The sequence below is a fragment of the Plectropomus leopardus genome, chromosome 22, assembly GCF_026936395.1.
Source record: "Plectropomus leopardus strain MGB_pleo_1.0 chromosome 22, ASM2693639v1, whole genome shotgun sequence".
NCBI classification, from domain to species: domain Eukaryota; kingdom Metazoa; phylum Chordata; class Actinopteri; order Perciformes; family Serranidae; genus Plectropomus; species Plectropomus leopardus.
The window spans coordinates 1,439,795-1,464,962 of NC_142197.1; the positions used below are offsets into that span (position 1 = coordinate 1,439,795).

Sequence of the window (25,168 nt, forward strand, 5' to 3'; positions counted from 1 at the left end):
TGCTGTGGAGAAAAGACTCGTTTTACCAGATCTGACTTTACAGAACGCACTAATATTCTCTTTATAGGTGAGGTGATAAAATCAACAGTGTTTACTCTCTTCTAAATTACTTTTTAATTTCCCCCAAAAAAACGAGCAAATTAGGGAACAGAAGTGCTGGCAGCGCTGCAGACTCAAACTGCTGCTGCAAACAGAGACGCTGATTAATTAACATTAATACGGCCGCTGATTTGATGAACGAGGAGCTTTTAAAGTGGAGGAGCTGTGTGTGTGTGTGTGTGTGTGTGTGTGTGTGTGTGTGTGTGTGTGTGTGTGTGTGTGTGTGTGTGTGTGTGTGTGTGTGTGTGTTTCACGAGGGATTTCGGTGTGTTTCCATGTGGTTTGTCAGGTTGAAACTCTTATCAGTATTCAGGTTTTGCTCCTTTTCACAGACGGGCAGGAAGCAGAAATCTTGGTGGATGGTTATTAAAGACGAGGGCGGCAGATTTGTCGGAAACATTTTGGAAACGAGCCTCACGAGGGACTTTGTGTCTGTGCTGCAGCTTCACGCCGAGCAGCCAATTAGACGGCAGTTTGGTTCAGAGTGAGAGTGAAACTGTCTGAAGATGTCAGGGCAGAAAAATCACGGTCGCCTTTTAAATCTGCTCTCAAAGCTCAGCTTGATGTAAAAAGCTTCCCCTAATTAAAATGTGTCCGTTATATTATTTTCAGTTTATTTCATCCCGTTACAGCGTCACTTATTATGTTTTTATCACTGCTGATATTTGGTTATTCCTAAAAGTAATATATTAATTAATGAAGCCAAACAGTCACTGGTTCCAGATTCTGAGACGTATTTGCTGCTTTTTTGTTCCCTGAGCTTTTCCTAAAGGGTTGGTTATTTTTGCATAAACTAGCCTCCTAAAGGCACACACACGTTTTCATTTAAAATCAACTAAACATTTCAAATGAAAGAAAATTGCTAATTTTTTTTTCTTTAAAAGTTGCCAAAAAAATTGCCTTTATTTTCTTTAAAAAAAAATCCCAAATAAGATTTAATGAAAATAATCAGCAAATCTGTCAAAAGAAAAACAAAATCACCCAGATTCTTTCTTGAAAAATCTCCTAAATTTTGTAGAGAAAAAACAAATGCCAAAATTAGAAAAAAAATCCTTGCAGTCTTTTCATTTAAAAATCACCCCAAAAAAATTTTTAAAAATTTAAAAAATCATATTTACTCACATTTTATTTATTCACATTAGCATTTTTGTAAATCACCAGAAAGTTTTAAAGAAAAAACAATCCAAATTGTAAAGAAAAAATAGCAATTTTTTTTCTTTAAAATTGCCAAATAAATAAATCACCGAAATCACCAGAACATTTAAAGACAAAAAAGTCACCCAAAATGCTTCCAATTAAAAGGAACCAAGAAGATGTACAGATGTTCGTCTCAGGGAATGTATGATCTTTAAAATTTGCCTTAAAGTCATGGAAAAGTCCTGGAAATGTCTTGTTAAAATTGTGCTGTGTGTGTGCGCGTGTGTGTGTTTGTGTGTGTATGTTATTTATTTATTTTTTTGATTAATTACCCCCGCCCCCCAAAAAATGTTTTTAAATACAATAAAATTATCAGAAATCTGCACGAAAAGTAAATAAAAAAAGAAATGGTCTGGAAAAAAAGTGCTAAAAATCAAAGAACGTTACATATTCTGTAATATATGTTGAATAATTAATTCTCCTAATTATAAATACAGTTTCTGAACATTTTTCCCTATGTTTTTTTAATTAAATTTTTCTAATCTCTCTCTTGCTCTCTCTCCCTCTGCATTTTTAAAATATTATTTTTCAGGTTGTTTTCTTTTCATTTTACCAAATTCTTGCAATTTGCTCATTGCCTTTTCCCAAAAATGCGTATGCACCCTGTCTTAAATGGCCGTGTGTTTGTGGCCAGCCAAATGACGCACGCTGATTTTTATCTGCCAACGACACGTTTGGCACGGCGGCTCTTTACCTCGTGACCTTTTCTCCACTCGACTCGCAGACAGACGCCGTGTTTCACTCACGCAGTTTGTTTGTTGCACACGAGCGGCGGCTTCTTTATCAAAGCATCACGTCTCTCCCCGAGCTGCCGCGCTTTGCACCAGTTATCATACCAGCACAGCTGGGCACAAACAGCCGTGTGTGTGTGTGTGTGTGTGTGTGTGTGTTATCACACTGCTAAGACACACTCAGCTAGAGAGGAGTCACATGCAAGAGGAGGCAAGGCAACTGAGCAGTGAGGTCACTTCCTGTGGAGAGGTGAAAAGAGGAAGAAGAAGAGGAGGAAGCACAGTGCACATGCAGCTCTAACACAGTGTGTGTGTGTGTGTGTGTGTGTGTGTGTGATGTCATGTTAGCCACTACAGTGCAAGCGAGTTAGTCAGAGGCACCGTTAGAGCCGCTTACCTTTTCTTAGGTAAATGTTATCTGAGAAACAGAAAACAAACAAAAAGGAAACCAATGAAACATGGAGCTATGACACAGGTGGAACACACACACACATACACACACACACACACACACACACACACACACACACACACACACACACACACACTGCAGCTGACTAAGCAACACACACACACACACACACACACACACACACACACACACACACTAACATGATGCAAAGCCTTGAAATGAAGCAGAAAAGTTCCTTTTTCGGGTCATATTGAGATCTTGACAGTATCTTGCAGGAGCCTCTTTAGGGAATTTAAAAGTGCCCTCATTACATGATTTGAGCTTCAGTTTGCATCATCAAACACGACGCCGAGTCAGCTGTCCGTCACTATTACGAAAAAAAAATGAATAAAATATGAACTTTAGGAGAGGGACGGGCCAGGAGGGTTCACAGCTGAGCTCGGCTCCCCGACTGAAACAGTGTTGGTACCAGGTGCTTACATTTGGGCCCAGAAATTTAAATACTGAAATACCTTGAAAATTAGATTCTGTTTTGTTTTATTTTATTTTTTCTTTGTAAATTATTCGAACCCTTTGAACCTGGATTGACATTGGTTTCCTCTGACTTCTTACACAAGCATTTAAAGCTTTGCAGCTGAACAAATTGGTGCAATTTGTGTCAGAAACATGGGAAAAAAGGCAAAGAGCAATTTGGAAAGAAATGTTCCACAAACAGCAAGAAATTAATAAATTTAGAAAATTATTTTGGGGGAAAAAAAGCTAGAGGAATGAAAAAATAAAACAGTTATATTACAGAAATAATATATTTTAAGAACTATTTACAAGTCTTGTTCTCTTTTTTTAAATAAATGTGGCCCTGGGAAAGTTGCAGTTTTTGCTAAAATAAGCGACAGACTGCTCGATAACATGAGATCATTTTTATCGCCGTTTTGTTTCATGACTTTAAACACAAAATAAAAAAGCTGCTCCGCTGCAGCTCTGAAGGTAAATTCAGTCCGTGTTTGATCGATTTGACGTTTTATGAAGCTGCTGCAAAATGCAAAAGAGGAAGTTGTTGAAAAGGCCGGCGCTGAGTGAAAAGGACATATGGAGCCGGCGTGAGGACGAGGACACCCGAGTCAGGCGGAAACATATCCAGGTCGTCTCCACAACAACGGAGGCTCGCGCCATCCATCAGCGGGGAGGTGTCGAGAAAAATAAATGGTCTGAGGTCGGGGAGGGTGAGTCATCTGTGCGACAGCGGGGGGGAGGTGAGGGGACGAGGCTGAAGTTGAGACTGAGAGGGGGACAGCGGGACGGACGTAATAAACCACAAACATTAAACAAATCTGCAGCTTTTAACATAATAATCCCACAAACGTGATGCGAAAGTTCCTGCAAATTTCCAAAAAAGACATTCGTATGACGTCCAAAAAAAGACATGTATACATACGTCATATGGATGTCTTTTGTGGACGTCATACAGATGTCTTTTCTGGATGTCAGATGTCTTTTCTGGACATTTGCAGGGAACTTCGTTACGAATGTAAGAGGCAGCTGCTATTACGTTTGTGAGAAATTTATTAGGTTTGTGGGGTTATGACATTTGTGGTTTATTTCGTCTTTGTTTTTTTTGTTTGTGGTTTATTACGTTTGTGGTTTATTTCGTTTGTGGTTTATTTTGTTTGTGGTTTATTTCGTTTGTGGTTTATTTAGTTTGTGGTTTATTACGTTTGTGGTTTATTTCGTTTGTGGTTTATTTTGTTTGTGGTTTATTTCGTTTGTGGTTTATTTTGTTTGTGGTTTATTACGTTTGTGGTTTATTTTGTTTGTGGTTTATTTCGTTTGTGGTTTATTTCGTTTGTGGTTTATTTTGTTTGTGGTTTATTTCGTTTGCGGTTTATTTTGTTTGTGGTTTATTACACAGACGGCTGCTGGAGACGTTACCAGGATGTTTAGGAAAGGTTGAATTTCGGTATAAAAGATGCTTTAAGAGAGCAGAGGTGGCCGCTGTGGAGAGGCGGCGAGCTGCGTGGAGCGAACGCGTTTCGGTTAGATAAAACATGTCCGTCCACTGGCTTTATGGAAAACGTTCCTTCAGAGCTGAAGCTGTGAGCTGCTGTTTGTTTCTCTGAGTGTTTGTGGTCAAACTGATGACGAGTCCACCCATATTGTTTTTCCGATACCGATGATTAGCAGTTAATGAGTCTGAGTCTGAAAATATTTCTGTTAATATTTATAATTTGGAAAATAACAAACTCCAGCACTAAACTTTGTTTAAATGCCTTCAGCAAATGTTTAACCAAAACTGAAATGGTCAGTATCAAATACAGCAAGTTCCCAGCAACTTTAAAAAAAAAAAAAAAAAAATTCAAGTTCTTTGCCCTTTTTAATTAATTAATTTTATTGGTGATCATTAAAATAAACGCAGATACAGAAAATCGTTAAAACGCCAAATATCGGCCCAAATAATCGTCCAGGCCGATAATCTGCCGACCCCTAAAATGAGCTGAACTTTTGTTCTAACATTTATGTCACGTTGAGCCCGACTCGATTTTTACAGCCAAAACAGGTACGAGAGGCCAGTTCGAGGCGTGGGCACGAGGGGGCAGTGCCCCCCAAAATGCTCCACCTGCTCCACTAAAGCCAAAAATAATAATTCTCACTTTGAGCGCTTCAGTAGATCAGAGAGACTCAACCTGCTTTGTTTAGGGGCCACAAAATGACAGGAGGCCAGGGGCCAGTCCCTGCAGCCCCATACATGGTTCTAGGATTTTAGGAGGGTTCTAGGATTTAATGGCATGTTCAGTATTTTAGGACATTTCTCCAATTTTAGGGCATTAGGGGCTTAGCTAGGAAAATAAATGAATGAAAAAGAAACTTCTACCTGGCAAAAACAGAAAAATAAAATAAAATAAAAAAAACCTAGCAGGCAAAAACAGAAAAAAGTGGGTACACAAAAACTTTTAGCAGACAAAATAGATTTTTTTTTACTTTTAGCAGACAAAAACAAAAATAAATAAATAAACTTTTCACATGCAAAAACAGAAAAAAGTAAATGTAACTTTTATCGGGCAAAAACTGAAAAAAACGAAACAATGGAGGAACAATAGCAGTTACGGTGCAGGCCGTGTAACCACAGCGGGGAGGTTTGCTTTCTACGCTGTCCTCCGTGCCTCACGCTCATAACAGCGTCCCGCTGTAACTAGCACAGCTTCCTCCAACTGAACAGAAAAAACGTTTCGTTTCCCCCAACAGTAAAATGTGCGTCGGTCATATTGGAGATGTGACACTTTGACATCTGAGCGAGAGGATATCGATCAGACGTCGTCTCGTGTGAGTGAAACGGCAGGTTCGGGCGAACGTGTGTGTCACGGTGCGTGCGTTCGTACCTTCGGGGGGCATCAGCGTCTTGTTGTTCTGGGTGCACCAGCCCACCGGGTGCAGCTCGGCCGTCATGACGTCGCACCAGAAGTCGGCCTTGCGGTCGTCGCCGTAGCCGCTGAAGCGCAGCAGCAGCAGCTGGCCGCACGTGGTGATGATGGTGGCCACCCAGTAGGTGTCCGGGCTGCTCTTATTGGCCACCTCCAGCTTCATCCCGGGCTGGAAGCTGCTCTGCAGGCTGATCTCCACCTGACGGGGACAAAACGCCGCGTTTAAAGGGACATTCTGCGGTGTTTTGTTGTTTGAGTCAACGAGTGTCAGTTTTTTTTCAGTTATTCTCAGAGGAAGTGAGCGTGCACAGCCGGAGCGGGTCAAAGGTGATGCCGAGAGGAGGTTTTCGGGCTGATTGGGTAATAAGTTTGATGTTTGTTTGGGTTTGTTTGCAGCTCGTCTGGCTGCTCCTCCCGTTGGCGCTGCGTCCACATGCAGATCTCAGGATCCAGTTTGGTGATTAAATTATGGTCTAAAGAAACAACAATCATGACTAAACTCAAATTAATCATGACCAAATAAGGCTCGGCCAAAGTTAAATTTCAGAAATAAACGACCTTACTTTGTATTTCTTCGGCGTTTTAATGTTGTTTGGACCGTGTGGGTGTTTGACCGTTTATCAGAAATGACTGACGGCGATCTGCACTGAAGCAAACGACTGTCACCACATTTTAATTCAAATGATGCGAAATGACCCTTTAAAAAACCCACATAACCACCCAGCACCCACACACCCCCAAACCCCACTACATCTGATCAAATCCCGAATCCCAAAATAAAACCGAACTAAACTGACAAAACTATTACATTAAAATTTAATGAAATAAACATAAAAATCTTATCAATAATAATAACAACAGTAACAGAAATACAATTAAGTTAAAAAAATAAGCATATACTCCAACAATGATAATAAAGCACTAATGCCACTAATACTATGACTAAAAAGTAAAAAAGTAACAACTTTCATTATATAGCACCTTTGACAGAGTTCGCACAGCAGAAATGGGAAACATGGACAGCGACAGAGAGCTTCAGGGGAACTCCACCAGTTTCACACATGAAGTCAGTTTATGTGAAAACAGTCGTTCAGTTTCCTCCGCGTCTCCGGAGGAGCTTCGAAAGCTGGAGAAAGAAACGCTGATGATGTCATCAGGGTCACATTAATAACAGAAAGCCCGTTTTACAAGACGGAGGCGCCGACCGCCCAAAAACCTCCCAAAATTATTATTACCAAATTATTAGAACTAATTTATCAAATGTCTCTTGCACTGACGTCACTAAAAAGTAATGTTTTATTTTTAAATGTTTATTTTTAAAATTAAATAAAATTCTCACGAAACAGAGGTAATTGATGGCGGTTCATCTTTTTTCCCGCCAATATTGGCTACTGTAAAATTAGTCTTAACTTTGTTTCTAAGTGGCACTAAAAAAAGTGGCTCGATGGGGTGCACGTTTTGAAAGAATAGTGCTTTACAAATCAAAACTATTAGTATTATTGTTATTTAATCATTAAATTCCTATTAGTGGGAACCTCGAAGAAACACAGGCTGAGTAACTGACCTACGGAAATCATTTTGTGAGCGAAGTGCTCCTGTAACAGCCGATGAGAGTCAGGATGTTTTTCAGTTTGTGTTGACAGAGAATCATCAGCAGGTGAGGTTTAATTAACAGTTTGAGCCTGATGATGCTTCAAAAACAGCCCGACAACAGCCGCTCAGCGCGTCCAGCCTGGACGACAGTGAACGCAGCGCAGCTTAATGCGTTTCCATCATCGCCGCAGGCTGCTGCGCGGGTCCTGAGAGCGCTGCGAGCCCGACAGGATGTTCACATTCAGCACGCACACAAACGCACACAAACGCACACAAACGCACACACCCGCGAGTGAATGGAAAGAGCCAACATCTTAGAAATAAACACAATACAAACGGCCCTGTGACTTCCTGCTACAACAATGCAAACGTGCTGTATCACTCCAACCGGCTTATGTAACACAGCTACGGGGCAGCGCGCGCGCGCGTGTGTGTGTGTGTCTGTGTGTGTGTGTGTGTGTGTGTCTGTGTGTCTGTGTGTGTGTGTGTGTGTGTGTGTGTGTGTGTGTGTGTGTCTGTGTGTGTGTGTGTCTGTGTGTGTGTGTGTGTGTGTGTGTGTGTGTGTTTGTGTGTGTGCAGGCCCAAGAGAAATCACTGTTTCAATTTGTCCATGCACACACACACACACACACGCACACACACACACAGATGAGAGCTGCACTTTGGTGAATCACATTTTTCGGAGGAATTCACGGTCTGTTTCTCAGACTCGGTCCACTTTACCAACAGATCAGTTTAGGTTCCCGGGAGGCCCCGCCCGCTTTGTCCCACATCCAGACTCGCTCAGAGAAAACAACATATTCTTCATCTTATTACCACTCATCGCCGCGAGGCACGTAAGGCTCCGAAACACCGATGGCTGCCGGTTCTCGAGACGGGCACCCCCCAAAAAACGCTCCACCTGCCCCGCCAACGCCAAACAGCCGTCTGCAGCCCCGAAAAATTCACATTGAGCGGTTATTGACACTAAAGCGAGGATACTCAACTAGCACATACATGCTTTCAGGATTTTAGGATATTTTCAGGTTTTTAGGACATTTCTAGGATTTGAGGACATTTTTAAGACTTTAGGACATTTGTCAGATTTTAGGGATGTTTCTGGGATTTTAGGACTTTTCTGGCATTCAGGACATTTCTTGGATTTAGTACGTTTTCAGGATTTTGGGACATTAGGGTCTTAGCTAGGACCTGTCCGGGGCTCGGGGATCCTCCACTGGTCTCTCTGGGGGAAAGAGGTTGAGATGTTTGAACTGAAATCCTGAAATGCAACAGAGCTCTCATAATAAAAAGTGCTGCAGCAGTTCATTAACCCTTAAACCACAGTTCACTTGTGTAACAGCGTTCCTGCAGGTTAGTGCTCATTTCAGGTGACTGACAGGTTAATAATAACGCCCTCAAATATAAATAGTCCAACAATGAGCCACAAATTCCAGCAAAGCAGAATCCTCTGCAGCTGGCAGAGAAACAGTCGACTCGTGGAGACGCTGCAGCTCAGAGCTGATCACCAAACCCGACGCCAAACCAACTCATTTCATGTCTCAGTTTGTTGAGTCCAAACATGTTTTTCTGCAAAGAAGAAACTTTCAAAGAACTTCCTTCATTACTCGCCAGTCTGCGTTTTCTGACCGATCATCGGCACAGATACTCAGCCTGCTATAAAGGGCCACTTTGCAGAAATGACAGTGGCCCGGGGCCCGGGGCCCGGGGGTCACAGCAGCCCCATACATGTCTCTAGGATTTGGGGATATTTCTAAGATTTTAGGATGTTTTTAAGATTTTAGGAAGCTTTGGATTTTAGGATTTTTTTTAGGATTTCAGGACATTTCTAGCATTTTAAGACATTAGTGTCTTATCTGTGTCATCTGTCCGCTGTTTTATGTCTCTGACACCTTATGGAGACTAAAAGGACAAAAACAACTTTATTTTTACTGTGAATTAGAAAAGGTTTGGGGGCCACCTGACACCTTATTGGGGGCCAGATTTGTCCCGCGGGCCATAAGTTGAGTATCATTGTTGTATGGTGTTCAAACTAAATGTGACGGTGCATTCAGAGCCAACTTTTGAATGTTTGACTGGTTCTGAAAGAGTCCATCATGAATATTTTCAGTCGTCTTCAGTTTCAGATTCATCATCGTTTTGGCAGCGCAGCAGTTCTGCTGAGTTTAGCATGAAGAACATTTGGCGGAAAAACAGATTAGCTGATCAGCTTTCTTTTTGGAAAAAAAACTTAATTCAGTTACTCTGCACCCACGTGAGTCATTAACATGCAGGAACAGAAACATTTCCAGTAAAAACTCGTGTAAATACAGAGATTTAGATGCAGGAGACGCGTACTGAGCAGCAGCAGCTCTAACAGGTGAGTCTGACGAGCTCAGCAGTCGGCAGGTTTGCGGGGTGCAGCAAACAGGTCAGCTGACAGGTCAGCTGACAGGTCAGCTGATCTGCACTGTCACTGTGCGTCTGCACCGACCTGGCCGACTGTGCATCACTTCATGAGTGAGATTTGAGTTTCGGCCCGGCCAATCAGAGCGCAGCACAGCTGGCCTGCAGAACCAAAAAAAAAAAAAGCACCTTTTCAGTTCATGCGTTTCCTCCGTGTGTGTGTCTGTGTGTGTGTGTGTGTGTGTTGCATGCACGCTGCCTGTGTAGTCGCCGTTTCAAACAGGTTTTATGTCGTGCTTCACTTCTCTTAAATCTGATGAATCAGTTTTCTAGAGAAAGCAGCTGGATGTCGTTTTCAGACTCAGATAAAGATCAGGAGAACACACGAAGCCAACACATAATCTGCTGATTTGCAGCAGACTTTGTGTGATTCAGCACATGGCCAGCCAATATTTAGATTTTGGATATCACAATATCATTAGAGTTTCGTGTTTGTTTCAGGGTTTGTTTGTACAGTCATGAAAAAACTGGAAAAACTAGAAAACTAAATGTATCCGAAAAACTTCGTGGAATTTTTCATAACACGTGACATCAAGGACCAATCTAAATTTGACAATCGAATGATTATTTCTGTCTTTACAGTTTCTGGCTGTGTTATATGGTGTAATTTACAGAAAAAAACATTGCCAAAAATGCTAAAAATTGAAAAAAATTGTATCACCAAAAACATTTAAAGAAATAAAAACAGCTAATTTTTTTCTTGAAAAAACAAATTAAAGAAGAAAAAAAAAATATCGCCAAATTTTTTCTTTAAAATCGGCAAAAAAATGTAAGGAAATAAAAATTTGACTAATAAAATTAAAAAAAAATGTTTCCCTTTAAAAACAACCCAGGTTTTTACAAGAAAAAAGCCAAAATGTTCTTTATGAAGTGCAAAAATCTATAAAAATAAATAAAAGAAAATAAAATAAATAAAATAAGAAAATCAATAAGAGTATCCACGGTCATTTCAGAAAATGTATGACCTGGAAAAGTCCTGGAAATGTATTAGTAAAAACTTGAATGAACCTTGAAATCTGAGCCTCAGAAAAGTAATTTAAAGGGATCTCCCTAAAATCCTTCAGCAGCGCACACACAGCATGGTCCTGTTGTTTTCTTTTGTTCCTCTGTGATTGTCAGGTGATTGTTTATTCAGAAAGCGGCGAAGGTCGTGACATATTGTGCGTCAGGAGGGAACGAAGCTGCTGAGCGCGCTCTGTCGAGCAGCTTCACAGCTGCGACGCCGCAACCCGGCTCGCTCTAATATGTCATTGAAGGATTTCTGCACGCTGTACTTACCTGCGAGGCTGTGTTTAAGGGATCAGTGAGGGATGTTTAAGGGATGTTTAAGGGATGTTTAAGGGATGAGGTGAGTTCGAGTGTGAGCCGGAGGTCGTTCGCAGTCACTCACATGTTTGAAGTTGGTGTGAGGGGCGGCGTTGGCCCCCGTCTCCTCCATGTACTCCTCCCAGTTAAACTCCGCCTCCTCCTCCATGGAGTCCGCATCTGCATGAACAAAATCAGTTGTCAGTCAGTAAAAAAAATAAATTAATAAAAAGAAAATCTCAGGTGTATTTAAACCTTTGAATTCTGAGCAGAGTCACAGCAGTTCACAAATTGCGAGAAATGATTAGATTTAGGAAAATATATTTGAAAAGCTTATGTTTAAAAATTATTTTAATCATTTTAATTTTTTTCAAGGTTATTTGTGTGGTTTCCTTTTCTTTTCTTTATAGTTTATTTTTTTATTTATTTATTTTCTGTAACATAAAAGTAATTATTAAATAGTTAAAATTATAAATATAGTGTTGGGACATTTTTCCCTTTTTTGGATAATTTTCCAATAATCATTGGAATGTTTTTGGATACAAAAACTGAAGCCAATCCAAGTTTCAGAGAATTAAATAGTATTTACCATGTAGTTTCTTGACTTTTAAAACAGGCACATTGTACATATTTAAATAGTATTCATAATGATTTATTTTTGAATTTTGCAGTTTGCTCTTATTTATAATTTGTAATATATTTGAAATAATTTCTGAGCTGCTGGGCGCCTCACCTGTGTTCACCTCTTCTTCTTTCCCATTGGTCGAACAGTGTGACGTCGCCGTGGCGAGGGCCAGCGGCTGCTCTTTGGCGAGAGACTGCATCCTGCGACTCCACTTCCTGGTGAGTGTTTAACCTTTGACCTGAGGCGTGCCGCTTATTCCTCACTGCATCTCTCAGTTTACTGTGACGGCCTGAAGAAAACACACAGAAAGCTTTAATTATTACAATATATCGTTATTCTAAGTGCTGATTTATCAAATACTGTCCAAACCGTCCGTTTGTCTCTGTTACACTCACACTCACACACACACACACACACACACACACACACACACACACACACACACACACACACACACACACACACACAGCTCCAAAACAAAGACTGAAACTAAAGAGCAGAGGCAGGAGGAGTAATCAGATACTTTACTTGAGTAAAAGTAAAGTTTTCCTTTTCTCTGTCTGATGTTTTTAAATTCATGTTCCTGCTGCTTTAAAAGGGCTCCTGCAGATCCTTAAAAAGCCTTAAAAGGTATTAAATTCATTTCTATAAAAATAATAATGCCTTAAAATGCCTTAAATACATCTTTTAAAAATCTTAAAAATGTAAAGAAATTGGAATATTATGAAGCTTTTTTGACACATTGTTAAATCCTAAAAATAATTGGTAATATCTATTTTTAATAAAATGAGCCGCAAACGCACGAAAAATGACAATATTTACCTCTGAGATAAAGCGGAGAGGGAGAATCAAGTTGCATTAAAAGGGAATACTACAGTAAAGTAAAGTACCTTGAATTTGTACTAAGTTAAATTTCACCACAGCTGAAAATACTTCATAAAGTCTCTGCACTTGCTTACAAACAGTGAACCTCCAGAGTGTTTGTTAAGAGTTTCCTTAGACAGATAACATGTCAGACAGGAAGTGATGAACTCACGTCCACTTTCTTGAGAATAAAGAGAAGAAGTGGGTGTTTAGCGTGAAGAGTGAAAGAGAAAAATGCACCCGCAGAAATTCCCGGGAAAAGACAGCTGATCTGCGGGGAAGTCCAAACCCAAAAAAAACAAAACAAAAAGCACTGCAGCAGCAGAGATCTGCACTTTTCCAACACTCATTTTCAGCGTCGTTACAGCCGAGCAGAAAGCCTCTCATTGTGTTTAATTACCGACCAAACTCGGCCGCTAATGTCAGCTTCTGCTTATTGTCTGATTTCACATCCAGCAGCAAAACGGCATCAGATTACCGATCAGAGTCAAACAAAGTGGACAAACTGGAATGACACGAGCCAGACGACGCGCTGCAAATGAATCTGACCTGGAAATATTCATTTAGGCCGCACTGGAGAGGAAATAATACCATAGAAGAATACAGCAGAACCGCAGATTAACCCTTTGAAACCTGAGCAAACTGACCAAATTTCTCTCAAAAACATGGGAAGACTGGGACAAGGAAGTTTATCCAAAAATTAAAGTAAAAAAAAAAAAAAAAGTTGCAGCAAAATTACTTGAAAATTAGCACAAAAAAACTTTAGAAAATGTAAAAATAAAAAATCGGTACCATCATTTTAACATATAGTGGAAAAATGTAATGATCAACTCAAGATATGTCCCAAAAATTGCAAGAAATTTGTTAAAGGTGACGAATTAGTTTTTAAAAAAAGGGTAAGATCTTTAGAAAATTATCCATAACGAGGAAAAACAGCCAGCAAAAAATATGTTTATAATTATGACAATTTTCTTTTAAAAATTATGTTACAGAATAAAATATTGCAGACTGGCCAGATTTCTTTCAAAAACACAAAAGAGAGAAGAAACAAGAAATTACATGAAAATTAAAAAAAAACAAAAACCAAAATTACTCGAAAATTAGCAACAACAAAAAAATAAATAAATAAGAAAATAGCTTAAGAAAATGGGAAAAATTAGCCGATGAATCATCAATTAGCTGATGTTTCTTCATTAACATGGTTCCTAAAATAATAAATATATAAAGATAAAAGTCGATTTATTTAAACTCTCTTTTTGTCATTTAAAATAAATGTAATTTCCTTGTTTTCTTAACTATCATGTGATCGATCAATCAACCAATTAAACAAACAAACAAACTATCAGTCAATCTATCAATCAAACAATCAATCAATCAATAGATCGATCGCCGCTGATGAATCAGACTGAGATTCGTCTCGTGGACGTTTTAAACACACATTTGCTGTTTGATGTGTTATTTACTGTTTTTAGTTTTACTTTTTTTCTTAGTCTGTGTGGTTAAATTAACCCTTTGAAACCTGAGCGCTTTGGCTCACCAAATCACCAAAAATAAAATTACTAATTTTTAGGTAATTAGAAAATTACCTAAAAATTAGAAGGAAAAAAAAAGTAAAAAACAACAACAAAAAAAAACAAACAAGGAAATTATCTGAAAATAAATAAAAATATAAATAGAATATTATTATAATTTGAATAAATAAGTTATGATAAATATAGTTTTGTTTTAAACTTTCCCCATATTTTAAACTTTTATTTCCTCCAAATCTGTTAATTTCTTGCAATTTGCAGAACAGCTCTTGCCAAGTTGCTAATCATTAAAATCATTAAAAGGTGATCAAAATGCAAGTTAAAAAGTACAATAAGAAAATGCTCCTAAAGTACTTAAAGTAAAAGTACCCAATGCAAAAAAATAAAAATAAATAAATAAAAAAACACACCAGAAAAATCTCAAAATTATTTTAAAAATTAGATTTTAGATTTAAGAAAAAAAATATAAATGTTAATGAAAATGAAAACAGTATAGTAATAGTAATCTGAGTATTACATCATGACATCATCATTTTTACATCATAAAAACATGAATGTCTGGGTCCTTTTGCATCTTCTTATTGTCACTTTGAATCTATCTAAACCTGTTTTGCATCTTTTTGTGATCATTTTACGTCTCTGTCGTTATTTTGGGTCTTTTTGGTTGTTTGGTTTTGTTTTCATCGCAGTTTTGAGTGTCTTTGTGTCTCTTTGTGATATTTTAGGTCTCTGTGTAGTCATGTAGTCACTTTATCTCTGTGGTCATTTTCGTAAAGGTACATTACAAAACATATCTCCTGTCCCGGGCGAACAAACGGCAGATTTAAAGTCTTTAAGACAAAAATAGAGCACATGAAAAAAAACACAACTCAAAAACAAACATCATTTAAAACTGTGTCATTTCTGAATAATCTGCACAAAAATATGTGAAAACAATCATCTCGACAGCAACAGACGCTGTACGTAACTCGCCTGGCGGTTCTCCCACATCACCGCTGACTCGCTCGCCGACTTCCACCTACTTTCATCAACATGGCAATTAACACGGAGGCACGCCGCCGCGCCACACAGCCATCAGTCAGGCCGAAAAACACGCTTTGAAATCAATATCCCAAAGAGCAGAAAATATCCTTATCCTGTGATCAGGCGAGCCGCGCATCCTCAGACGTCCCCACAGAGAGAAACACAAAAAACAGAACAGAAACAAGATGAAAAAAGTGAGAATCCAACAGTCGTCTTCATGGAAACAGACTGACGTCCAAAAGAGACGCAGAAAACCAGAGGACATGAAAACACAGAGAGACAATGCTGGAGCTGCTGCGAGAGCCGCGAGTATTTACTGAACTGTGAGGCTGTGACAGTCTCCACTCTGTGTGCACCTCCTCCCCCTCCTCCTCCCCTCCTCCTCCTCCTCCCCTCCCCCTCCTCCTCACACACCCCTGACGTCTCACAGTGGCTCCAGCAAACATCCATTGCGTAAACAACAAGCTGAGCTAATTTGGCTCACATGACGGCGTTCGCTGCCCTCCGCTCCCCCTCCTCACCCACCGTTTCTTGTCTCAGAGCCCTACAATCTGCGGCGGCATCGACGCGTCGCTGTCGTCAGCACGCCGTCCTACAAAACTCATTAAAGAGCACTCAAACACGGCTATCAGACACAGCCACGAGAGGCTCGCAGCAGCTCTTCAACCTGCTTTCTCCTCTTCAGAAGCTGCTTCGGTGTTTCTTCCTGCACTCTGGGAGAGTCACACTACAGCTACACTTGCACGAAAACACGAGCCGCCGTGCGTTCACGGCGTTAAAATTAAAGGTCGATCGGCATCAACAAGCAAAAAAACCGTGAGCTGGCTCCAGTGTCTCAGCTGTGATCTGCTGCTGTTTTTGTTTGATATCGTAGTAAATTAAATATTTGAGGGGTTTTGGACTCAGAGTCAGTCTGAAGTTTAAGCTTCAGAGAGTTTCAGAAAGATTTGACGGCTGTTACGCGTCTCTCTGGTTCCTGGCCTTTTTTTCTGAATATCTATGACTTGCCTCTTTTTTATCATTTTGGGTCTTTGTGGTCATTTTAAATCTCTTTGCAGCTGTTTTGCATCTCTTGTAGTGGTTTTGTGTGTCTTTGGTTGTTTTGCCCCTTTTGCATAGTCGTTGAGTGTCTTTTTGACACTTTTATGTCTCTTTGTAGTCTTTTTGTCTCTTTGTAGTCTTTTTGTCTCTTTGTAGTCTTTTTATGTCTCTTTGTAGTCATGTGTAGTTTTATGTGTCTTTGCAGTCATTTTGAGTCTCTTCCTGGTCTGCACATAATAATTTAGGTGGCATTAATGCCTGAGTGGCCCTGACACATCCATGCATAAAAACATACTTCATTACTGAATAATTTAATGTCAAATTATTTCGCAATTACTGAATAGTTGACAACTAATCGATTAATTGTTGCAGCTTGATTGTAAATTAAGTAATTTGGGAGTTTTGGGCTGCTGATCACTTAAGATGATAAATTTGAAGACATCGCTTTGAGCTAATTTTTTCCCTGTTTTCTGACATTTTACACCCAAAATGATCTTTTTATCAACTTATAATTAACTGATAAATCAATAATGATGATTATAGTTAATTGCAGCCCTATAGGAAGTATTCTAGAGGCTGTTTATTCATTGCTGCCCTTACATTCACAGATATTCCTGATTTTTGTGTCTAATTTTGGCTCTGCAGCAGATTGACTTTGAAAAGAAACAAAGACTTGCAGAGCAGACTTTGAGCTTTAATTACAGGGTTTCAGCAACCACATCAGACGAAAACTGTTGGAGCTGAAGGCATGAAATCGAAGGCAGCGTGTAGAAAAACAGAAACACGCCGATTGCTCAATATTAAACTCCCTCAGAAACTTAAAACTCTAAAACTGAAAGTCGATTCGATTTGCTGCGTGGAGCTCCGAGCCCAAAAAACAGGAAATGTGTCATTGTCCAAATACTTTTGGACTGAGTTGCTCATTTCCCCCAAATTCACCCGACATATTTATTATCTGAGCAAACTTTTGGATGTCCTCTGGAATTTACAAAGTTCACATATTTTACTCTTCTTATCATTCAGTTCCCCGAGGTCCTAAAGAATGCTCCCTTTTCACATTTATGTGTCTCCCATGAAGGAGCGGATAAAATTGGATTTTCTGTGGGTGTGAGCAGCTTGAATGCAAGTTTCTGAAGTGACATATTATAGTTCATGCTAGAAAATATCATCCTTTTTTTACACTCGGTGCTCCATCTAAACGGAGCTTTTTCATGGTTTGCTCCCTCGCTGGTTAAAGTAGTTTCAGTGGCGTGAGCGTCCGAGGCTTCAGCCCTGAATGTTTTACAAATAGCCCCGGATCTAAATATGTATTTATATTTAGATATTTATTTTTCCTTGAGCCTGCCTGAGTGACTCAGGGAAAATGCACAAAGTGTTTGTCCCACATGATGTGTTCAAGGACCATCAGAAATTTGAAAATTGAATGGTAAATTCTGTTTTTACAGTTATTAGCTATGATAAAGGTTGCAATTTTGGTGATTTTTATTTTGGCGGGCCCACAAGTTTGGATGACATGTTTAATTTAAAAAAATCATCAAGAATTTTAAAAGGAAGAAAGAAAAAAATCCAAAATATGTTTTTTTAAAATAACCCATTTTTTTTTTTTAAATCGACAAAAAAACCCAACAAAATAAATAAATAAATCACCAAAAACATTTTCAAAGAATAGAAATCATTTAACAGATAATAACAGATTTTTTAAGAGAAACAAATGGGGAAAAACAGTTCTACAGAAAAAATAATCGCCTTTAAAAAAATAAAAATCATCGAACATTTTAAAGGAAAATATCTGCCTTTTTTTAAGAGAACATGCCTTCCAAACCTAAGGGTGAAAAAAATAAAATAAAAATTATAAATAAAAATAATTATAACTCTCTTATTTTATAACTGCCGTCCAGAGGCTTTTTCCCAGAAGGTCGCTGTCAGTGTCGACCGTTTGAATCTCGTCTTTATCTTGAACCAGGCCGACTTTTTGGGGAGTTTGTCTTGATGAAGCTGACTGGCCTGTGGAAACGGTCCAGATTGGGCGCGGGGGGATTAAAGTGGTCTGGGAGAGTTAATCTCAGGACATTCGTGTCCCTGTGGTCTCAGATTGAGCAGAGTTTTTTTTTATTGATTAGCTCCTGATGGGTCGCTGGGCATCCACATGTTGTCCTCCTGCCTTTCCCTAAACCCATCCATGCCTAAGATTTAATGGGGGATTTAGGAGATTAACTACCACTGCACGGGCTCGTGGTTTTATTGCATTACTCCCTATTAGGTTCTCCTCTTTTAGACCCATCCGAGGGTTGTTTCCTCTCGGCAACAGGAGGCCTCCATATAACAATTTGCCCTCTGTTTCTCTCTATTCTGTTTTTTAATGTGTTCACAATGCCGCCTGTGTGTTTCACGCCCAATAACGACAGCCCGTGATGCTCGCTGAGAGCTATAAAATGATGAAGTGCAAACAGAAAACGGCCCCTCGTGGAGCAGAAACACAGCCGAGCAAAACAGGGCAGCAGCCAGGGGGTGAAGGGGGGGACTCTCCGAGCCCCGAGCCTTCTTATTTCAACATCACTGACTGCAAACGATCCCTACAGGCTTCCTACTGTCATGAAATACCTGGAAAAGTCCTGGAATTTTACAACCACACTTCCCAGGCCTGGAAAAGTCAGGCTTTGGTAAAAACCATGGAAAGTTTTAGAAAAGTCATAGTGCTTTATGAGATGCTTGTGCTTTACAAACAGATGCAAAAATATACCAAAGAGATGCACAGTAATCCCAAAAAGATGCAAAATGACCACAGAGACATAAACTGACCTCAAAGAGAAGAAAGATGACCTCGGAGAAATAAAAAACAACCCCAACGAGATGAAAAATGACCCAGGAGAAATGTAAAATGACCACACAGGGATTGAAAAACAACCTCAAGGAGTCAAAATGAGCCCAAAGAGACAAAAAAATAACCACAGAGAGATGCAAAACAACTCAGAGACAAAAAAAACTACCACAAAGAGACACAAAACAACCATGGGGAGGTGCAGAATGACAGACATATGTGAGATATGCAACTTCAACAGCTTCACAAAATTAAGTTGATACAACTAAAATGTCAGTAAACTCAACAGTTACACTGAAAAATCTGACAAGTTGATCGTTAAAAATAATTTTGGAAACCGATTGCCTTGAGAAAATATTAATTTAACTATGAATCTTAATTTATGTTTACTTTATGTCGAAGACTTAAATTAAGTTAAAATTTAGTTGCATTTACTTAATTTTGTGAAGTTGTTGCAACTTAAAAATTGACAGTTGAAATTAATGTGTTCTTTCTAAGTGTTAGCAACTTCAGTAAACAGAGTTAGTCTGACTTTTGGATATGTGCGAGTTCTGTTTTGTTAACATTTTTAGGGAAATACAGACATGATTGACTAATTTGCAACCAGCAGAATACAGATTTATAGCACAGTAAGTTGCTAAAACTCAGAAAAATGTATTGAATTAAAACTGTCACTTTTAAGCTGCAACAACTTCACAAATTTGGTCAATTTTGAGTAACTTAACAGTTCGATACAAAGTTAACACAAATTAAATCATTAAAATATATTTACATTTTTCTTTTTTTAAGCAAAATTACCTTGTCAGATTTTATAGTGCGTCGTTACAACCATGCCCGGTCTCCCCCACTTTGTCTATCTTTCCTTTTCTCTTAATTCGCTCTGATTGTGGTTGTGAGGAAACATTCACACCAACATTAACACACAAAGCCTTCATCAAAAGCAGCTAAATGGTAAAAATGGCCGGTGGGTGGTTCTTGCAGGAAAAAAAATCAACAGTCCAAACCATCAATAATGTATCAATGCAGCGTATTGATCTCTCCTCGTGGAGAAAATGCATCATATATTTCACCTTTATGACCACATTTTTGATTTTTCCCCTTTAAAAGTGCTCGTTTTGGGCATTTCTCGCCCATATTTACTCGCAAATAATATCTTCAGAGCAACAAGATGATTTATTGAGCGCACACGAACGTGTCTCGTCGGCTCCGTCGCGTGCAGTCGTTATTGTTTCTGCTCATTATGGAGACGGATTTAATCTGGAGGAGGAATCCCAATGCAAAGCTGCAAAACTCGGATTTGCAGACCGCCCGCAAAAGAGAAATAATTAAACAGATACGCGCGATTTAACCCAATTATCTGCTTAATCGCTGCAAATTTACCCAGAGAGGGACAATAAACTGTGAGAAAACATCTCCACTGTGCAGCCTGCAACATACTAGCGTGCGCAAAAAAATGTGGATTAAAATCATATAAAAACGGTATTAATGCGTAATTACACATCGAGCTTTTTTTCTGGATAAAAGTGAAAGAGGAAACGTGAAGTGCACATGAGGAAGATGAGGGGTGTCGCCGAGCAGCAGGCTGCCTGACAGACACTCCGCTCGCGTAGACTTTGCACACTCAAAACTGCAGCGGAAAAAAACTCCCACGGAATCACCAAATGCTCACTTCGGATTTAATTGATTAAACCTCGCGTGTGTCCACCCAAAGAAACCGACCCGGGCGCGTTATCTGCCGGCGTTTTATTTTTTCCTCGTTCAAAGATTTGAAGGCGCAGTTTTCCTCCTCTGAAACACCAACAGCCCGCCATGTTGAAAGTGCTTTGACATTTTGGCAGTGTCCGGTGTTTTCCGATGGCTTTTACGCACCTTGGGGTGACGACAAAAATCCGAAATGACTCACAGATATGCGAATTATTGCAATAAATCATCAATAACGTTAATTTATGAAAACAACTTCGCGTTCACGTCAAACAAAATTGTCTTAAAACATAAAACACCTCAAAATAACGCTTATTTCGGATTATTTAAATATTTTGGCAGACACAAACAGTGAGAAAAACAACGCAATAAAGCGTATTACCGAGAGTGCCACGAGACAGCGTCCTCGCGGCCGGTGAAAGCTGTTAATTACAGCGCGCGAGAGACACTTTGAGCAACTTGGGCTCGTGAACGCAGCGACTATTTGCTGGTTTCTACAGAAACAGCCTCGGGAGCACTTCGTGTTTTTTCAAAGCGAAGCAGCAGAGAAATAAACTCTCCTCGCGCTTATTCCGTCGACTAAATAACAAAATGCAGCAAGCACGCGCGGAAAAGCCTCCGTCACCTGTCTTACCTGGCCAAGTTTCTCTGTCGCCTCTCCTCCGCGAGACCCCCGTCTGTTTCTCTCTCTCTCCCTCTCTCTCTCTCTCCCTCTCTCTATCTATCTATCTCTCCCTCCCTCGCTCTCTCTCCGCCTCGTTCGCGTGAGCTCGAGCTCAGCAGCGCGAGCGACGTTTTTCAGCTGCCCCCGTTCCAATATGGCATCTCCAAACTGCGCATGTCCGAAAACATGCACAGATATTTTCAAGCCAACTCCTTCAGAGAGCTTTCAGAGCAGCAACAAAAAATGATTTATTCAGGCTGTTTTAAATCCGGAACTGAAGAAAAGACACAACACAACACGGCGGGAAACCAAATATTCTATTCAACAGTTACAAGAAAACTACCTGAAAATGAGCACGCACGCACACACACACACACACACACACACACACACACACACACACACGCACACACACACACACACACACACACACACACACACACACACACGCACATACATACATAAATGCGTACCTGAAAATGACAACAAGAAAAGAGAGAGAGAGAAAAACAGAAACAAATACTTGCAGGAAGTGATAAAAAGTTACATAACTGAAAACATGCTTATTTTTTCTATTACATAATTTCAAATATATCAATATGGTTTTCTGGATTATTTTTTTCTGGATTTTTTTCAGGATATCTAATAATCCCCACAGATAACCTTCAGCTCATTTTCCTGTCCTCTTTTCCTACAACTAAAGTTATTTTACTTTCATTTGTTTATGTCTTTATTTGCAGTTTGTGGAGCATTTCAAGTTGCTCATTGCCTTTTTGACATCTTTTCAAAAGAATTCAAACCTTTTATTTGCAGTTTCAGAGGTTTAAAAACATGTGAAAGGTGTCTGAACGCAGCACAAGAAAACAGATGTCAACCCTGGTGTTCAAAGGGTTAAAACTTATTTTGCTGTAAACTGAAAACACATCATTTAATCATGGCTGGTAGCTTGAATTTGTCGGGTTGTTGTTGTTGTTTTGGTGTTTACAGGCAGTTATTTGATCCAGTAACTGTTTTTATGCAGTTTTATTATTGTAAGGAAGAAAAAGTGTTCCTACACTCTGCCAAATAAAGGTTCCCAAAGGGTTAGTGAAAGAGAGATTTATGGGTAATGTAGTCAGTTACCATTTTTAGATCTGCCCCTGGTGGGTTCTGGATGTAACCCTTGGAATAATAGTGGATTCTCAGTAGAACCTCCCAGGTGGATTACAGATGAAACCTGTTGAATAAGAAAGGGTTCTTGGTAGAATCCCGCTTGATGGGTTTTTGTTAGCACCCTTAGAAGATGGAAAGGGTCTGGACAGAACCCCCTGATGTGGTTTTGGGTCGAACCATCACGCCATAGAAGTGTTTTTGTGTAGAACCTCTCAGATGGGGTTCTGGGTGGAACCCTTTCCCACATGTTTCCAGGTGTTACCCTTTACTGGGTTCTATGGAGATGGTATAAAGGGTTCCAGTTAATGAAAAGGTTCTACAGGGAACTAAAAAGGGTTCTCTTATGGGAACTGTTACACTCACACTTTGTTCTTTTTACTTCTAAACTAATCTTAGTAGTTTAGATATTTCAAGTGTTAAATATATAAAACCACAGCAGCAACAACTTCCTGTGATCAACCCTAAAAGTCAGTAATTGATCGTCTCTGATAAACGTTTGTTCCGTTGATCGGTTCCTTCGGCTCCGCTGGCTTTGGGTCCTTTTTTTATTTTTTTATTTATTTCGGTTCTGGCAGCCGCTCTCCTCCCAGCAGCTCCTGAGAAACTCCCTCAGGTTGACTTATTTAACTGAGCCATGTGTTGTCAAAGTCAACAGTATCCTCTAGTGGTGGGAACGCACTGCACCACGTTTAACCCTTTGAAAGCCGAGCAAACTGGTATCATTCAAAAACATGAGGAAAGCAACTTGACAAGAAATGTCCCACAAACTTGCAAGAAATTAGTAAAAGGTGACGAAGAAAATGACCTGAAACTTAGTTTTAAATATTGGAGGAAAATTATTAGAATCAAAAAGTAGGGAAAGTGTCGAGAAAACTATATTTTAATTAGAATTTACAACAAAGAAAATAAAACCTCAAAACAATTAATACAATTAATTAATAATAATAAATTTAATAATAATAAAAAAATAATTAGAGAATTATGGAAAATGTCCAGAAAACTGTATTTCAGTAAGAAAAAAAGAAAAAAAAGAAAAAGAAATATATTAATAAAATTGTTAATAATAACAATAACAACAATAATGACAGGAATCTGAACATCTTTCATTACCTTATTTTTTTATTATCATCTAATAATTTCTCTCTCAGTTCAATTCAGAGTTTTTTATTGGCATGATCATTGCAACAAAAATATTGCCAAAGCTGTAAATTTTTTTGCCCAGTTGCTCTTTGCTTTTGTAGCCATGTTTTCAAAAGAAAACAGATGATTTTTTTCAAAGGTTTGAATGTTTGGGAAAGGCGTCTGAAGGCAGCACGGGAGAACTGATGTGGATCCAGGTGTTAAAGGGTTAACAGCGCCGCCCCCTTGGTTCAAAGGTTAAATTGCATTTCCATAAAGAGCTGTACGCGGACACATGAACACAGTTGAGGTCAGTCAGAGGTAAAAGCCACAGTCTTTTGGCTCTGAGCTGAACTCGTTTTGCCCTCAGAAAGTGAAACCTGGTTTGTCTGTTATTTCGAAACGAAGCCGCAGTGAAATTAAAGCCTCATGTTCCTCTTTAACGTGGAAGTTCACTCCTAACATTTGGGAACAAAAACTAAAAGTCAAAGAGCTGTTAGAGTCATTTGAGCAGTTTGTTACACAGCATATTTTGATGGGAATCCCCTTAAAAATCCCCCCAGATTCCCCGAATTTAACCCCAGCAACTTCACGTAACTAAAATGCAAAGTGTGACACAGCGAATCTGATCTGAATAACTAAAAAAAATATGCATATTAATGTTTTTATCCCCAAATTCTGTCTGATTGACAGATGTAGGAGAAAATTGAACAATTCAAGAAAAAAAGAGTAAGAGATCTGCATGATTGCAGTGAAAGGAAACGCTGCAACATTCATGTCTGATGAATCTGAGGCATGCGGTTCTCAACCTGTGGCTCAGGAACTCTGAAGGGTCCCCGACATCTCAGGGGTCAGCAGGTGATTAAAGGGACAAGAGACAAAAAGAAACCCCCACAGCATTCATATGGTCATGAAAAACCTGGAAAAGTCATGCAATTTGCAAATAGAAATTTCCAAGCATGGAAAGTTTTGGAAAAGGCATTGAGTTTTGTTTCACAAACCTGTATATCACATGATGTGTTCAAGGACCATCAGAAATTGGAAAATCCAATGGTAGTATATGTTTTTACAGTTTCTGACTGATGAATGGTGTGATTTTGGGTGATTTTTATAGAAAAGATGCCTTCAAAATGATTTTATTTGAAAATTCCATAATTAAGAAAGTAAATAAATAAAATAAAATTTGCCAAAAAAAATTACAGAAAAAAGATTTGCCATTTTTCTGAAAAAAAGGAAAAAATAAATTCCTTAAAAAATACCAAAAATTTAAAAGAAAAAAACATTGCCTTAAAAATCTCCCCAAATTTAAAATAAATATTGCTAAAATAAATTTCCTGAAAAATCAGCAAAAGCTTCATTAAGTTTTTACAGAAAAAAAAGGAAAAAAGAAACGCCAACATTTTCCTTTAAAATTCGAAAAAAAAATCCTTTAAAGACCCC

General features: G+C 39.1%; 1 protein-coding gene across 8 annotated transcripts in view; it reads right to left on the reverse strand.

The window, feature by feature from the left end:
* sfmbt2 (Scm like with four mbt domains 2) overlaps positions 1 to 21,605 on the reverse strand; it is a 49,685-nt gene extending 28,080 nt beyond the window's left edge. For 2 of the 8 annotated variants that reach the window (XM_088072853.1, XM_088072855.1), the window contains exons 1-5: positions 21,428 to 21,602; positions 11,926 to 12,106; positions 11,278 to 11,372; positions 5,811 to 6,051; positions 2,425 to 2,445 (exon numbers count right to left, since the gene is read on the reverse strand). In XM_088072853.1, coding sequence (XP_087928979.1) covers positions 2,425 to 2,445; positions 5,811 to 6,051; positions 11,278 to 11,372; positions 11,926 to 12,016 — 448 coding nt within the window. In that variant the 5' untranslated portion in view covers positions 12,017 to 12,106; positions 21,428 to 21,602. Of the gene's footprint in view, positions 1 to 2,424; positions 2,446 to 5,810; positions 6,052 to 11,277; positions 11,373 to 11,925; positions 12,107 to 15,182; positions 15,554 to 21,427 lie in introns of those variants that run through there. The other 6 variants (XM_088072851.1, XM_042511739.2, XM_088072849.1 and 3 more) reach the window with 6 other exon arrangements.
* Positions 21,606 to 25,168: the final 3,563 nt, after the last annotated feature.